Consider the following 16,547-nt stretch of genomic DNA (forward strand, 5'->3'; position numbering starts at 1 on the left):
AAAAAAAACATCTGGCTATGTTGTAAATTAACCTACTGTTGCCCGCTGAAGTCAACATACAATACTCTAAGTACAATACATCGTATGGCTCCCAGCAGAGGGCGCCAACCCACAGGAACTCTGGGCTCTGATGCACTCCACGGCAGCACAGACAACGAGGTGGGAAGCAGGAAGCAGAGGGCATTGGAAAAGAGGAGGAGAGAGACAGCCTGCTTCAGACAGACTGGCACCGCTGTTTGTTTATAGGAGCTCGATTAAACACAACCTTCGGCCATGGGAAAGGGAGGAGGCGCGTTTGAAAGGCTTCTTGGTAAACAACATTCGCCTTTTACACGTTTCTTGAAGCGCGTTCTGTTTTCACATCGCATTGTTGTTGAATGCAATCCAGACCAGGCCTATATATAGTCAGTACAGCCCTAGTGACTAGTCCCTGTTACAGTACAGAGACTGACAGTCCAGGCAAAACAAATTAAAACCGCAATGTATTTGTTGTCTTTTCCTGTATACTTCACGTTATTAAGCGACACTGGCTAATGTGATGTCTTGGAGATTATATATATATATATATATATATATATATATATATATATATATATATAGATATAGATATAGATATATTTTACTTATTTTCAGCATGTCTGTGTTTAGCCAAGGTACTGTGCTGTTTAGTACGGTACAGGTCTATTTGCTAAGGTAGCTAGCTACAAATAATATCAGAATTTGCAGTTTGAATTTGTTCCTTGTTTAACAGATTCTTATGTGACTTTTTTAATATTAAAACTCGGACTGCGCTGGTGATATATCTGTTTTTTCATTGCTGTAAACTATGTATTTATATGCGTGCTTCCAAACATGTTTCTGTTGTTTTTATTTGATGCTGGGTTTTCATTGTACAAGGAATTTCTACAGCTAATTAACACTGAAAGGGAATTGTAATACACTAAATAAATATACAGTACTGCAGGCAGTTATACAGTCAAGCCCCAGAACTTTACGTAAAATTTATAAACCAGTCACATGACATGCCTGACGCGTTTGACAATTTTACATCTTTGTATACAAAATATCGCACGTCACATTGTTGTGATTCTGTGTTTGGAGGAGAATTGACAATATTGTGTGTTCGTCACACTGTAGTTTTTGCTTTTTGTTAGCAATCGTCTGAATGCAGATCTTGCGCAGTGATTTGATTTATTAGAATAATGTCATTTTAGAATAATATCCTCCTGGAACCTTCAGGTTTTCTGTTTATTCCAACAGTATGGCTGTTTAGACAAAAAGAAAATCACCACTAGGCCACTTGAGCTGGCCATATTAGCAGAAAAATTATGAAATGAGGTGAATTTCAATTTACATTGCCTGCATCTCAGTTTTCTGCTGATCATTTTTTATTATTTGGCTGTATACACTTTGTCTTTTTGAGATTAGGTATCAGGTTCCTAAAAAAAACAAACAAACAAAAAAATAAAAACATACTTACAGGTATATTTCCTGGTAGGAAAACCAATGCATGGTCCCTTTGTACAGTTAATATCATACATCATTTGTGGTTTGCTGATTTGCATGGACAGTCTGTGTGTTAAATATAGACATTTTGACTAACACCTTGCTCCTTAAACTTACTCATATTCCCATGCATGAAGTACGAACTTGTAATATGGATGCAGGACTATTGTAATATGGACACACAATATTTTTGCACTGTATTGAAATCCCTGTAGCCTTTATTTTGCTGCTACTTAATACAAAGAGTACAAAAACCTAAATATCGATTTGAAAGTTAGAAAGTTTGATATCATAAGTAGTAACCTTGTTTTGTAAAATCATACGCAGTCGAACATTTGCAGATTTATAGCTTTTTTTACGTGACTCACTGCACAATTTAGGGCTACTTTCTGGTCACGTAGAATGAATAATTAGGTTTGTCATGCCTCCGTGCTTGTTTACTTCTAGGTAACTTTGTAGTAGCGAACCTTTTTGAGGTGTTGTAACTTGAACCACTTAGTCACACTGATTCACCCTGGTGTCAAGTATTTGGTGATCCCCTCCCCGAACACACACAATTTTCTTTGTTTTCTGGTTCTGAGTGTCATCCCTGAAGGTTTTTGTTCATTGAGATGTTTTTTTTTTATTTTTTCAGATAAAGCCACCAGCCAGCTGCTCCTGGAGACGGATTGGGAATCCATTTTGCAGATATGCGACCTGATTCGTCAAGGAGATGCCCAGTAAGTATGGCATAGTTGCACTCCTGCCTAAGCTGTGTATTAAATTAGATTACAATTTCTCACATCAGTAGAAATTGATGTATGTGTCAGTCTTAACTTTTAAAAATGGTATACCTCAGAACTTTAATACTTCATTTATCAAAAGGTCAATTACCAAGTAATAATGAACCAGAAAATAGACGTTAACCTGTGAACTACTCCAGGTACGTCGCCTGCTCTAGGCATGTCTGTGTGGAGTGCAGGGTGTCATACAGTCAGTGGAGAGCCGTTTTGCATCCTTGCCACAGGGAGCGTCAGATTTGCTTGGTCATGGGATTGGAACACCCGATATGCTGTGGCGATTGTTGTGGTGAGGGAACATAATTGAACATTCTAGATTGGCAACAGCACACCGTTTTTTATATGGTAGCTGTCATGATGCCTGAAGTAAACAAACAAAAGAACCACTGTTTCATCTTTTCTCCCTTTTAGAGCTAAATATGCTATTGGTGCCATCAAGAAGAAACTCAATGACAAGAACCCTCATGTGGCCCTTTATGCTTTAGAGGTGAGCTTTTGTTACCTGATTGTTTGGAGGGTTAAACAAAACTTGCTTAATAGAAATGTGCAGGAACTTGGACTCCATACATAAAGTCTTAACCGTTGAAGAAAGTGAATCTGTCTTTCAAAACCCTGGCAGAATTGTATAAGGTTCTGTCTTGTCGGTTAATGACTAAGAGTACAGAATTGCATGCTTTGTATAATGAAAAACTCCAATCTAGATATTCATAATGATTTACTTGTTTTTTGGTGATTTAACTTTAGGTTCTGGAGTCTGTTGTAAAGAACTGTGGCCAAACAGTGCACGATGAGGTGGCAAACAAGCAAACTATGGAGGAACTGAAGGATCTTCTTAAGGTAGGAACTGTCAGTTTTAACACATGTGCAGACATTCTGTCAATACTTTGTATTTTATTTCCATCTTTCTTCTTAATAGTGTCTTTAAAAATAATTTAAAAAGGAGAGATAGCAAAAAAGTTGCACAGAAACCTTTACAAACATATGCACAACCTGTTGTTACTGCAGTGGAACCAGCTGTGTGTTACATCTCCTTCATATGAAACTTCAGTTTGTACATCTTCCAGCTGATGTCATAGAAAGGGATACGGCTGCAGAGCTGGACTGTATAACCCTGTTTCTTAGTTCTTTGATGTAGCGCAAAGTCTGTTTGTGTATTTCCTTGATCATTTTTTTTTTTTTTATTATTTTTTAAATTATATATATATATATATATATATATATATATATATATATATATATATATATATATATATATATATATATATATATATAATCAATGCAAGTGGCAGTACACAGTGCTGCAAAAACAGATGTGCTGTAGTATAAGTCCATAAGAGCTGCCACTGCTATGTACAGACTATCTTCAGTACAGTTTTTCACCTACGTGTCTTTCAGTTTTAAATGCAGATCACACAATTCTACCCTTGTAAAAGGTTGCCAGGGTATTTTTTGCACAGTAATTTTTCAGTTTTCTTATGGGGTTTTTTGCATTTTACATTAGTGTATCATGGATTTCTGTGTTTTTTATTATGCTTTACCATACCTCTGTAGGCTTAAACAGTGCTTGCCTACGGTAAACCATGCTTTTACTGTGCTTTATACACTTAGCTATTTTTCAGCATTGCAAAACTTTTATAAGGGTAGAATCTTCTATCAGCCGTTGACTGAGTGCAGGTTTTGTCTTTTCAGTGTAAACAATGTTTGACCCGCCAGAACACATTTCATAGTCACAAGGCCTCTGATTTACCGTCTGTTAGTCTGAGGTGTGGTTTTCTAATCCCATTGAGCAGTATAGCCCTTTAGTGGATTTGACTTGTGTTAGATTAGCGTCTGGGTTTCAAGGGGAAGTTCCCAGAGCAGCGAGTCACATGGTTTTTGAAAGGCATCCTCATGACTGCATAGTTGATGAAACAGAAGAGCAGTAAGGCAGGAAGCAAAACACTCTGCTGGTTTCTGTTTTTGTTTAAGTATGTATGTTTTACTCGTTAATTGTTTTAAGTCATTTTAAACACTTTTCTTGTATTGCAGGACAAAGACAAGTATTGTAAAGTTAGTGTTTTTAAAAGTTACAACAAAATACCATTACTACATCTTCAGGTTAAGAAAGAGATATCTGAAATAGAAACCTACATTGTAGTATGAAAATACAGGGGATCTATATGTCTTTTTGGATATATTATGTAAAAAAAATAATCAGTAGTTCTAAATAAAGGAGCAGTGTTCTGTTCATGTTGACAACATTTTTTTATTAATAAATAATATATAAAATTAAGGTTTATTTGGTTTTTTGCTTGTCTCTCTTGTGCTCAGTTAATTGTCTATTTTTCTATCTCAAAACAGAGTGAACCAAGCGTACGGAACAAGATTCTCTACCTAATCCAGGCCTGGTCACACGCCTTCCGCAACGAGCCCAAATACAAAGTGGTCCAGGATACCTACCAGATCATGAAGGTGGAAGGTAAAATCAGACTCATTCTGGTTACTTTGGGTGTTTTTCCATCCCCACAGCAATGTTCTTCAGTTCTCAACCTAAATCCCGTGCAGCATATTTTCTGCCGTTTGTTATTGCTATTGTGAAGAACTTAGGTTGTAACTTGTGTAACTGATTGCATTATAAAAATAATTGTAGTAATGTTAATCTAAATTGAAGCTGAAAACAGTACTGTAATTGAAACTTCTATACAACAATTATACATTGGATAAAAAAGATTGGCACACAAGACATTTGGTTTAGCTGCACTATGGGCTCCCACCTTGGCTATCTCCGGTCTTTTAAAGATTATGAATTGGGTTTATTTCAGGTCATGTTTTCCCCGAATTTAAAGAGAGTGATGCCATGTTTGCAGCTGAGAGGGTAAGCATATATTTGTATGTGAAAATGTGTGTGGGCCTTTCTTTGTTGGTTGTGTAAGTGTGTGCTTTAGCTTAAATGTATACTAAATGGGTACTGTGTGCAAATGGTTGTACAGTGATGCTATCCTATGTAATAAATAAATAAACAGAAAAGGCCACTGTTCAGTGAAGTACATTTATACTGGCCCTTCTCTGTCTTAGGCTCCTGACTGGGTTGACGCAGAGGAGTGCCACCGGTGCAGAGTGCAGTTCGGGGTCATGACAAGAAAGGTAACAATCCTGTTTGTCACTATGCATTGTTTTTTATTAATTTCTTAATCCTAAAGATTTTGTTTACATATTTGTATATCTGTTTACTTAAACGTTTTGTCTTTCTGGTTTTGTGCAGCATCACTGTCGGGCATGTGGACAGATCTTCTGTGGGAAGTGTTCCTCCAAGTACTCCACCATCCCCAAGTTTGGAATAGAGAAGGAAGTCCGGGTCTGTGAACCCTGCTATGAACAGCTCAATAAGTTAGTCTCGCCATGATTACATTTTGAATAGATAATTACTGCTGTTTTAGACACAAAATTTACATGTAAAGGAATGTGGTTCTTCCGTAGTTCTTGGTAACATGAGGCCTCTGTTTTATATCTCTACAGAAAAGCTGAAGGCAAGGCTGCTGGCTCTTCGGAGCTGCCCCCCGAGTACCTAACCAGCCCGCTATCTCAGCAGTCACAGGTAGTGGTTGGTGGCTCAGTAAGTAGTTCACTTGCCTCTACACCAGAAGGTCACAGCCTAAAACTACATGTGGGGATCACCTGGGCACCCTCCATTCACTGACCTACACAATGTCTAAGATAAACCTCCTACTCCTTGCACCCTTAAAAATAAAAATAAAACACTATGGCACGTTACCCAGATGTTCTAAATGTTATTTTAAATTGCACAGTTTCAGTCAAATGTCATCTTCCCAGCCGTATTCATTGGCGAGCTACTGCTGCTTCAGATAAGAGCTGCACAGCATGATGTTCAGGGGTTCTTCTAAACAGCTTACATAAAAAAAAAAAAAGATAATAAAACCATCGCAAAAAAAGTGCGTTTTACAAAATCAGTTGTAATTGAGGCTGACCCACACTTAGAGGGACAGACCCTCTAAATAAAGTAAAATAAAAGTGATGAGTATATCGGCGATACTGCAGCTCTTGTCTTGTCCCGTCTCCTTCAGATGCCCCCGAAACGTGACGAGGCTGCCCTGCAGGAGGAGGAGGAGCTTCAGCTCGCTATTGCCCTGTCCCAGTCTGAGGCCGAGGAGAAGGATCGGATGGTCTGTGTGGGTTTAGTGTTTACTATATATTAACAGACACATTGTCAATTCATTTAGTGTTAGTCTGTAAAAATAACCAATTCATGGATGACTTTGTTCGTCAATATGGTCGCTTTATATACTGAACAAAGACATCTTTTTTGGTTTATGTATTTTAAGGTTGTATCCCTGCCCCCACCCCAAAACATGATTCTTTCTAGCCTGTTGATAATAAAAGGCATTGTTTCAGAGAGTAAACCTGGCATTGGTCTGAAGATTAAACTGAGCTTGTGCTAGCAAACAAATCGATTCTCAAAATAAAAAAAAAACTTCTCTTTTGATAAATGGTTTTGAAGTAGCGTGAAGTTTTATCCTAAAACTTTTTGTTTTGTATCCTGTAAAGTGCATCGCTCTTGTGTTGCTCTATGAGTTTTGCTTTTTTGCAGAGGCAGAAGCCCACATATTCAGTGTACCCGAAAGCTGACCCTACCCCAGTGACATCATCAGCCCCGCCAGTTAGCACTCTGTACACTTCTCCTGTGGTAAGGAGGGCTTCATCTACCACCATTATAAATTATTTTCTTTATTACGAACAGGGGGTTCTGATTTCAGGTTTTAACCAATAAAACACCCCAAAATAAATTCTATAACCAGTGAATGAACACTGTATACTAGAACTACTTATTTTGTGTTCAATTTCTCTTGTCTCCAAAAATACCTGAAAATGTTTCAAACTAAACAGAAAAAATAATATAAATTAATACCGGAAAAGAAAAACCCTAATTATAAACTCTGAGCCTAATCTTACTTCCTTTGGGTTTCTGTGTGATCCCAATAGTCTTGCATTAAAATAAATCTGCCTTTATGGATATTTATTTTAATAGAGATATTCATGACCACACCCTTCATCAACACGATTGCTATTATTACTTCTGTTATAACTTTTTTTTAAGATTATTTATTTATTTATTTATTTATTTATTTATTTATTTATTTGAATAGAACTCTTCTGCTCCAGCTGCTGAAGAAATCGATCCAGAGGTAAGAAAAAAAAAAAAAAAAGACCATAGACAACATTGTGCTTATAGTTAAAGTCCTAGCCATCTACACCACCGTAAAGCCCATCTTGCAAAAGCTAATCCTCTACACCTTCAGTTTATCAACAACTGTTAAGCATTACAATACTGCAGTGGACTCTTTAACTGTCAAGTAATATAAAGTGCTTTTTTATATGTACAAATCTGTAATTAGTAAAATAATTCTTGCTATTGGTTTTAAACACATTCAAATTCACAAAGCATTTAGACCGTTTTGCAACTTGGGATGTTGCAGAACTAGCACAGTTCCCATCGAAATCCTTTGAGAATACCTTTATCCATTCTTGCTTTTCCTTGTTACCTAACAGGCTTTTAACTGTATCCTTTTCTGGGATTTCTTTCAGCTTGCACGCTACCTGAACAGGACCTACTGGGAAAAGAAGCAGGAGGAGGTTCGGAAGAGCCCCACACCTTCCGCCCCTGTGCCCGTGGCTGAGCCAGTCCCAATCAGCCAGCCTGTGGAGGCTCACCCAGCACCTCCTATCAACATTGTGGAGGTAATGTGGCCCTGCGTCAGCCTGTGTATAATCAAGAAGACCTAGCACACACAGGGAATTATCCAGGATGAATCTTTGTGTAGTTGGTAACGAGCCACACAAGAGCAAACCGTAATCCCTGTTGGTTGTTTATGGATATAATATGTACAATAACAGTCGCAGGAAATGTATAGGTTGCTAAGGAATAAGAGCACCTTATGAATTTTGGGAACAAAACACTGCAAACTTGCAACATTGAAATTTCTATGAATGGATACAAAATGCAGTTGCAATACAAAGCCAGTAGATGGCAGCAGGGTTGAAATCTGCTCACAGTTTGTGACCGTGGTGAGTTTTTTGTCTTGCAGCAGCAGTACCAGAACGGGGAGTCAGACGAAAATCACGAGCAGTTTCTGAAGGCACTGCAGAATGCTGTCACCACCTTCCTCAATCGCATGAAGAGCAACCACATGAGGGGCCGCAGCATCACCAACGACAGTGCTGTGATCTCCCTCTTCCAGTCCATCAACAACATGCACCCCCAGCTGCTGGACCTGCTCAACCAACTCGATGAGAGGCGATGTACGTACTCCCAACCCCAACCAAGTGCTAAAGAGCTTCTCATTGATTCATGCTATTGGATCAACTGGCTTTCTGATCCCAGCAACGCCTCTCATTCCTACATGTATTTTCTCTTTGCAGTGTACTACGAGGGTCTACAGGACAAGCTGGCACAGGTCCGAGATGCCCGCGGGGCTCTAAATGCTCTACGGGACGAGCATCGTGAGAAACTGCGCTGTGCTGCTGAGGAGGCTGAGCGCCAGAGGCAGATCCAGCTCGCTCAGAAACTGGAGATCATGAGGCAGAAGAAGCAGGTCTGTGTGCAGCTCACCAACCATTCAGTACTAGATTTACTAAGGCATGTCATTGGATATATTTGACCGCTAGTGGCGTACAGGTTTCTGAAAATTGAAGGCTAGTGTCTTTCTAGTTAATTAACTTTGTCAAGGTGAGCTAGGAAACGTATCAGGTTTCAAGAAAGTGTGGTATATTTTATTAATGTGCATCTGATGTAGATATGATGCTGTTTTATTGTTTTTGTAAATCTTTGCTGTTAGCCTTGATTTTTAATATGTAATTCATTGTTTTTCTGCAGGAGTACCTGGAGATGCAGAGGCAGCTAGCAATTCAGCGGCTGCAGGAACAGGAGAAGGAGAGACAGATGCGGCTGGAGCAGCAGAAACAGACCATTCAGATGAGGGCCCAGATGCCAGCCTTCTCTCTGCCCTACGCACAGGTGAGCTGCTCCTAGGAGGGTGCAGGGATTAATAACCTTCAGTTCTTCATCAAAATTCATTTTAGTTTTGTTTTATGTTTATTTTAATTAGAAAGCCGTTCTTAAAGGAGGAGGAGGAGGATGATGATGGTGATGATGGATACATTTACATACATGCTCTGATTTTCTGTTTTCTGTGAGAATTTTCTTTTCATTTTTAAATCTTTCTATTTTATTCCAAGCTGCCTTTGTCCTAAGTCTCCTCCTGCCCCTTTTTTTGCATTCACACAAAGTCCACAAAGCTGCTGGGAACCGGGTAACCCAATTTGCAATATCCTGACTGACTGTGTTTGTCGTCTCCAGTTGCAGTCGCTGCCCGCTGCCGGGGGGATGATGTACCAGCCCTCTGGCCCCACCAGTTACCCTGGCTCAGTGGAGGGCTCGCCAATGCACACTGTCTACATGAACCAGCCAGCACAGTCTGGCACTGCGCTGTACCCAGGAATTCCTGTGTCTAGCACTGGTAAGGACTCCTTTTTATAAGCAAGCTTTCTGTATTAACAACATCTACACAGTAATCTTGTAGTCATACATGTTCATTTTCCATTTGACCCTGTACTGGTTGTGAAGCCTGGTCCCTACACCCATTTTAAAGGAATTTGAGGTCTTTCTAAATAATTGAGAACAAGCATAGTCAAATCCATTAATTGTGGATTTGCTTCTACTGGGTTTGGTAATTAGAAAACGTGATTCTCATTTATAAAGAAGCCTCATTACAGATCAATTTCCTAACTTGCTGTCTGCAATGTCATACATTATATATTGCTATCTTAGCTTACAGTTTAGGCTTTGTGTCTTGCATCTGAAAAAATGCAGAGCAAACATTATTATTTTAATATTATTATTATTATTATTATTATTATTATTATTATTATTATTATTATTATTATTATTATTATTATTTTAAATACATTACATTTATTGTTTTTCTTCTACCCTTTAGACCCAAACATGGTGAATGCGTACATGTACCAGCCAGGAGCCTCCACTGGGCAGACAACTCAGCAGGGCCAGGCTGTGCCCACCACAAACCCAGGCTACTCCAACTACCAGCCGACACCCACACAGGGATACCAGGCAAGTACTGTAAAATGCAGAGATTTTTGGGGCCTGTTCTTTGTAGAACTAGACTAAATTGTAATTTAATTTCATCGTCGTGTTATAAACAATAATATTTCTGCTCACTGCTTGCAGACTGTGCCAACCCAGTCTCAGAATATTCCTCCAATATCCCAGCCTCCCCAGTCCAATGGGATAGGGTACATGGGGCCACAGTCTGTGCCCATGGGATACCAGCCCTATAACTTGCAGGTAACCCCTTAAAAATAAATTAATTAATATTTCAAAAGTTTATATGCACAGGCCTGACAGCCAGACACACACACGTTTTCTAATGTACTTTTATCTGTTAGAATATGATGTCTGCCCTGCCTGGCCAGGACCCCAACATGCCTCCGCAGCAGCCCTACATACCGGGTCAGCAGCCCATGTACCAACAGGTAATCTTTCTCCAGTAAAGGATAACTAACAGGAGAAACATAATTGTATAGGGCTTAAGTGATTATTATTACATGTGTGATTGTCCATCACCACACCCAGAATTTTGAGTAGTAACCTAGTAAAAACGTTTTTACGTAACTGCTATACCAGAATTTTTACGGTGAACGTGCTGTATATAAGCATTTTTTTGATGCAAGTCTAAATGCACTAAACTAACTTTTTGTTGTACTGTTTAGATGGCTCCCCCTGGGGGCCCACAACAGCAACAGCAGATGCAACAGCAGCAGCATGGAGGAGGTGGGGAGGCACAACTGATCTGCTTTGACTGATCTCAGCCCTTCGTCTCATAGGAACCGTACAGCTCGGAGGACGGTCAGCCACTCCCTGCAATAAAACACTATGCTAACTGTCTATAAACTCTCAGCAATTCTGTGCATATTGACTTCCTCTCTTCTTCGTTAACTCAAACCACAAGGTCCTTTTAAGAAAGCTTGCAAGAGAAGTTGTTCTACACATTGTCATAAGTATCTTAGAGACCCTTTTAGCAATGCTTTGTATCTGATTTGCAGAGATTACCTCTTACAAAAAGGAGTTTCCCAAAAGAGAGTTTATCTAACCCTGACTTTTAATCGCAGGTCACATGCTCTGACTGTGAACTCTACGTGGCTTTATGTTCTCTCTGTGGTTTTAATAACCATTATAATAATAGAAAAATGACTGGATACTGATCAGACTAAATTTCACTTTTTTTGTTGTTTTAACTCTTAACACAGCAGACCTATAGAGAAATCTATGAAAGATAACCCCTGAAAACAGCAGATCATAATTGCAGTTCCAAGACCATTACCCATGTGTAGCATTTTCTGATTTCGTCAATACAAGCCACTGAAACTGTTCCGTTAGTTATCTTAGGACTGTCTTCCCTTTTAAAATTACTTGTTGAAAGAGTTAAGTAAGGGGTGGTTGGTATATCTTCAGAGAATGCATATTTCTCATTCTTTTTCATTCATACTTAGTGTCTCCTTACAAAATAAAATGCAAAACAGCAGAAGTTAAGATAGTAAATGTTATAAAATCATATAAAGATGTAACCGTTCTCGGTCTTAATATTTTTCTAAATAAGAAAGTGCATGCTTCAAACTGTTTCTGTTTAAGTGGGTGTGCAGCACTATTGAAGACTGTTTAAGTCTTTTTAAGGAGTTTAACTATGGAAACAAAATAAATCTAAAAGGTTAAAACAAGTAAATCCTGGCATCGGTGACATCACCAATTCTAAGTCTGGCAGATTTCTTACATGACTGTTTTGATAGTTTCTTTTTTTTCTCATGGGGAAAGTGGAGATCCCTTCTGCTTGTTGTAGAGTATGGAGTGTGTTGCACTAACCAAGCTGAATTACTGCTTTGAGCTTCTCTGAAAAGAGTCATTGCTGCCCCTATTCCCCCAAACTTAATAAATCTTGCACCTATTCCAAAAGTTGTTAATATGCAGTGGAAATCTGCGATCTGTGAAGTAAGGCATGGAAGGGTTAGCACAGAGATGAGGCAAGAAGGGAATGAGTTTTTAACTAACACCAATACTGCCTGCTGGTGATGATTAGAGTAGGTCATCAGGCTATGAGCCTGGCGCTATGTTATTGAACCCCTTTTAGTAATATATCAATCATTCTTTTTCTGCATCTTTATAACTGATGTCTCTTTTTTTTAACATGCTGTAAACACTCATTTATCACGGTTCGTCACAATACGAACATGTCATTTTAAAGAGGGCTTTATTTATTTTTTTCCTTCCAGGGGAACAGTTTTAGGATGGACAGTTTGATGTTTGCCAGGTTCTGGATTATACACCATGATTTTTTAGCTCTGATGCAATTAAGTTGCAGTTTGAAGTTGAATACTTTAAAGCAAGGGAATTTAAATTTTTCAGTCTGTAATAATGGACGTATCTAAAGCATGTCTGTAATAAATACTGAGTGCCCTTCTGTAACTGTTTTATGTATTTGTGAAATTATTATTTTTTCTTTTTCATGCTTTACTGATCTGTCTGATTTTAAGATCGTATGTAATAAACTCTGCTGTTTTTCTCCAAAAAGTGTTAGCCTGTGATGGGGAGGGAAATGTAAGGATCAGACATTCCTAGTTTCCTCTTGATTAGCAAGATATATAGATAAGTTTAAGTCACTGGTAGGTGATACGTGGATGCTACAGTAATAGCCACGTTCCTACTGGTTTGGATGGTAGAGACCTGGTAGAGTCTTAGTTTTGAAGCTAACTAGTTGTCTCCCTGTGCAAGGTTGTAGGACCATCAGCCTTTAAACATTTGTCAGATGTTTGCTGCAATGTTAAGCAAGTGATTTCATTAATGTTTATTTTAAAAGATAATACACAATATTCATAAATGCTGCATTACTTTATGCTAAATAAAATACAATGTGAAGTCTGCATCTTGACATTAAAATGCAACCACAGATTAAATATGAGAGGAATGTTAGATACATTTGGAGCCATAGTTCTATTTTGCCATTTCTTATAGTTCTATTTTTCTGAAGAGCAGACATTTGTTGCTTTCTGGCATTTCAATCTGAAACAAAAAACAGAAGATGGTGTCATTTTAGACTTATACAGACTTCTTACTACATGAGTGTAGGATCAATTGGTTTTATCCATGTTTTGACGATTTACTTCATTTTAGAATTTTGGTTCTGAATGAGAGTAAAATCAGTATTTCATAAGCACGAAAGAAAAAACAAGTGAAGCACTTGTAACAAACACACTGTTTAACATTACAGGGGTAAAGGTAAAAAGACTCACCATTCTTTCCAAGCACAGTGCATTCTTGTGTGCCAGCTGTCTTAGAACGTCTATATCAGGGAGCCCCCACTCAGGATTCCTGAAATTGAGTCCCAGAGGTCTCAGTGATCATAACCCTGGCACATGTTGATAAATTCTCACACAGCTCTTTTCTGCTGTATATTTGGTTAGAGTGATAATAAAACAACTCTTGGATGGGGGCACCAAATACACAATGGACAAAGCTACCCAGTAGAGCTTTTACATTTGAATGAATGTTTCGGGTTGAAGACTCACCTTTCCCGAAGGCTGGCATCCAGCTGGACGTTGCTCTCTGGACATATGATCCCATTGATTGCATAGGGCTGGGTCATTAAAAAGACAGGGAGCAAACACAATTCAGTCACATCGTGGAAGAATGGGCCAAATACTGTCTCAATATTACTGTATAATACGACTGATGATGTGAGTATAACTCTGACTCTGTTAGTCATCGTCAGTTCAGCAGTGCCTTGGGCAAACAAGTATTTACTTTTTTGTAGCGTTTCAGATACTTAAAGCTTCAAGAATGTACACCAGATGATATTGCTTTTGTTAAAGCAAAACCATGCCAGTTTTACAAGTGACATATATTCACCAAACTACTCTAATCCCCAGTGTATCGCTGGGAGAGCAGTCATGTTTACTCACCCCATAAATGATCAGTAGTGCGTGAATTTTTAAGATTTCACCAGCTCCCTTGAACAGACCCTGCAGACAGATACAATTAGGACACAGTGTTTGTTTTTGTTTGCATACATTATTTTACTAAGAAACTTAATGTTAAGTACCAGTTTGGTGTATGTAGGAAATGGAAAAATAATTCAGTTTATCTAAATGGGGTGATCTACCTCATTTTTAGAATTCTTTCTGTACAAAAATATATTTAGGCATGTTGACATTGACATACGTGTAGATGTGTGTTATTCCTGTCTGTGGGATTACTGCAGACAGTATAAAAAAAATTAAAAAAAAATTTAAAAAAACTCAGTGCTGCGATACCTCAGTTGTGTTGAGGGTACAGAAGTGTAGCACATTGATGCAGAGTATGACATCACAGGACCTCCTGGGCAACCCTGACCATTTTTCCCATGCTTCCTCCACATTTAGGTAGACAGGCTGCAACACGTTTTTCACCTTGGTGGCTGAGATGTAGGCATAAATGCTGCATGAAACAAGGCGAGGAATTCAATTACCAGCTTACTGCCAGTGGTGATATAGCGTGGTAAAATCACCGATAAGTAAAATCGGGTTAATACCATGTATGTATGGTAAAGCCTTGATAAAAAAATAATTTTAAAAAGCATGGCAAATAAACAGTTAGCTGCAAAAATACAGAGCAAAATTACTGAGACAGAACCATTACTACATTTTTTGTATTTTTTTCTCCTTTACTTTGTGTCTGTCCTTACGGAACCTGGTGCCAATTTTGTTTTTTAAAAAATGATCACCTACGTGGGATTTTATAACTCCAAAGTCCTATGACTTTGAGATATGAGATACTTTTTTTTATAATTGGCACTTGGACGCTTCCCTACTATTTAGCTCCAACACGGTGTATATTTGTTTAACTGCACGGTACCTCTCCCGAGCGGTGCTGCTGATCTCTGACGGTTGCCACGTGACAAAGGGCAGCTCCTGCGCAAAGTGAACGACGTGCTGACCAGAGCCTGACCCCAGCTCCAAACCGAATAGCTGCCTGTCAGAGTGCCGGCCCAGAAGGCTTGCTAGTACCTGCAGCAGCTCATCCTTGTTCCTCTCAGCCACCGGGGACAATAGCATCTTTGAGCTGTCGAGTCGAAACAGGGGAGCAAAGTTAAACGGTTTTACCTCGTCCACCGAGGATCATTTGACTCTTCCCGTCCTCTGGCTGCATAACACTGTTTCTGACACACGTATGGCTCCAGCTGATTAATTAATGCAAAGAAGCTTAGGGTCTTAGAGATTCCTCCTTCTCTCACATCCTAACCTCCGACCTGCAACTAATCTGCACTTAGAAAACTAGGCTAGGCAATGCTTACCGGTCGAGGGCATTGGCACGTGTATTGTTGAAGGGTGCTGGAACTAGGGGTGCTTGGGGTGTGTAGTACCCTCTAGCTTTGCATGGCTTCCATCATATACAGGGGTTACAGTTTTGTTCAATGGCTTACAGCTCCCCCACTTTAAAAATTGTTCCAGTGCCACTGGTATTGTTTAGCAATCTACAATAACCTTGTCACCGTCCGTCCCATTCATAAGTGCACGGTGTTATAGAAAATAGCCAGGCTGCAAAAAAAAAAAAAAAAAAGTTAAAAAAATAACAAATAAATTAGAGAGGATGCACAATGAATCGGGTATCATTAGACAAAATCACATTCTGCACATTATAGGTTATGTTAAAACGGGCGGACACACCCACTGACTAATCACACCAAAATCCAGATTGCTAAAGACATTTCACACCTGAAAGAAATAGAGAAACAGCCAATCAACTGTACCTATGATGACTGAGTTATGACTTAGTGCACTTTTATTTTGTTCTTCTGAAGCGTCATTCATATTGTGATGTCTAGAAATATCGTGCTTCACATCACAAGATGCATCCCACGCAGTAGCCATGGGAAATCCATATCTGCATTATTCTCTATCTATTCTACACACAAAGTTGTAACATGTTTTAAAATACCACCCCGCAAAAACAATGTATACTATTCGGTAGAATGTACTATATAAATATGTATTTTTTTTTTTTAATTTAAACTGGGTTGTATATCTGTTTTTAAAAATAATTATGTGGTGACTTTCCCTTTAATTCTTCTGCGCTTCATTACTTTTTTTTTTTTTAAATAGCGCCCTCCCTTTTAACAGTTGCTATGTTTGTGTGTGTTAATAAAGTTTTCACAAAAGTGG

General features: G+C 38.7%; 2 protein-coding genes across 8 annotated transcripts; one reads left to right on the plus strand and one right to left on the minus strand.

The window, feature by feature from the left end:
- The first annotated feature begins 155 nt into the window (after positions 1 to 155).
- Positions 156 to 12,921, plus strand: LOC121295368 (hepatocyte growth factor-regulated tyrosine kinase substrate-like). 6 transcript variants are annotated; one of them, XM_041219889.1, is made up of 21 exons: positions 156 to 310; positions 2,141 to 2,225; positions 2,697 to 2,772; positions 3,030 to 3,122; positions 4,626 to 4,743; positions 5,087 to 5,139; positions 5,340 to 5,408; positions 5,527 to 5,651; positions 5,781 to 5,877; positions 6,347 to 6,451; positions 6,871 to 6,966; positions 7,427 to 7,465; positions 7,866 to 8,018; positions 8,366 to 8,579; positions 8,700 to 8,872; positions 9,154 to 9,294; positions 9,637 to 9,796; positions 10,277 to 10,410; positions 10,528 to 10,644; positions 10,746 to 10,832; positions 11,070 to 12,921. In XM_041219889.1, exons 1-21 carry the CDS (start codon positions 274 to 276, stop codon positions 11,160 to 11,162), a joined length of 2,265 nt encoding a protein of 754 aa, XP_041075823.1. In that variant the 5' UTR covers positions 156 to 273; the 3' UTR covers positions 11,163 to 12,921. The 6 variants fall into 6 exon arrangements, with proteins under 6 accessions (XP_041075823.1, XP_041075825.1, XP_041075827.1 ...); XM_041219891.1 differs by having other exon boundaries at positions 6,877 to 6,966; XM_041219893.1 differs by having other exon boundaries at positions 5,781 to 5,859.
- A 92-nt stretch (positions 12,922 to 13,013) lies between these two features.
- Positions 13,014 to 16,489, minus strand: zgc:103625 (methyltransferase-like 26 B). Of its 2 annotated transcripts, XM_041219896.1 has the most exons (6): positions 15,241 to 16,489; positions 14,661 to 14,823; positions 14,310 to 14,369; positions 13,917 to 13,984; positions 13,641 to 13,719; positions 13,014 to 13,410 (listed from the first exon to the last, which is right to left on the minus strand). In XM_041219896.1, the coding sequence occupies exons 1-6, from the start codon at positions 15,438 to 15,440 to the stop codon at positions 13,357 to 13,359; spliced, it is 624 nt and encodes a 207-aa protein (XP_041075830.1). In that variant the 5' UTR covers positions 15,441 to 16,489; the 3' UTR covers positions 13,014 to 13,356. The 2 variants fall into 2 exon arrangements, with proteins under 2 accessions (XP_041075830.1, XP_041075829.1); XM_041219895.1 differs by having other exon boundaries at positions 13,014 to 13,719.
- Positions 16,490 to 16,547: the final 58 nt, after the last annotated feature.

The sequence above is a fragment of the Polyodon spathula genome, chromosome 20 (genome assembly GCF_017654505.1).
Source record: "Polyodon spathula isolate WHYD16114869_AA chromosome 20, ASM1765450v1, whole genome shotgun sequence".
Taxonomy (NCBI): domain Eukaryota; kingdom Metazoa; phylum Chordata; class Actinopteri; order Acipenseriformes; family Polyodontidae; genus Polyodon; species Polyodon spathula.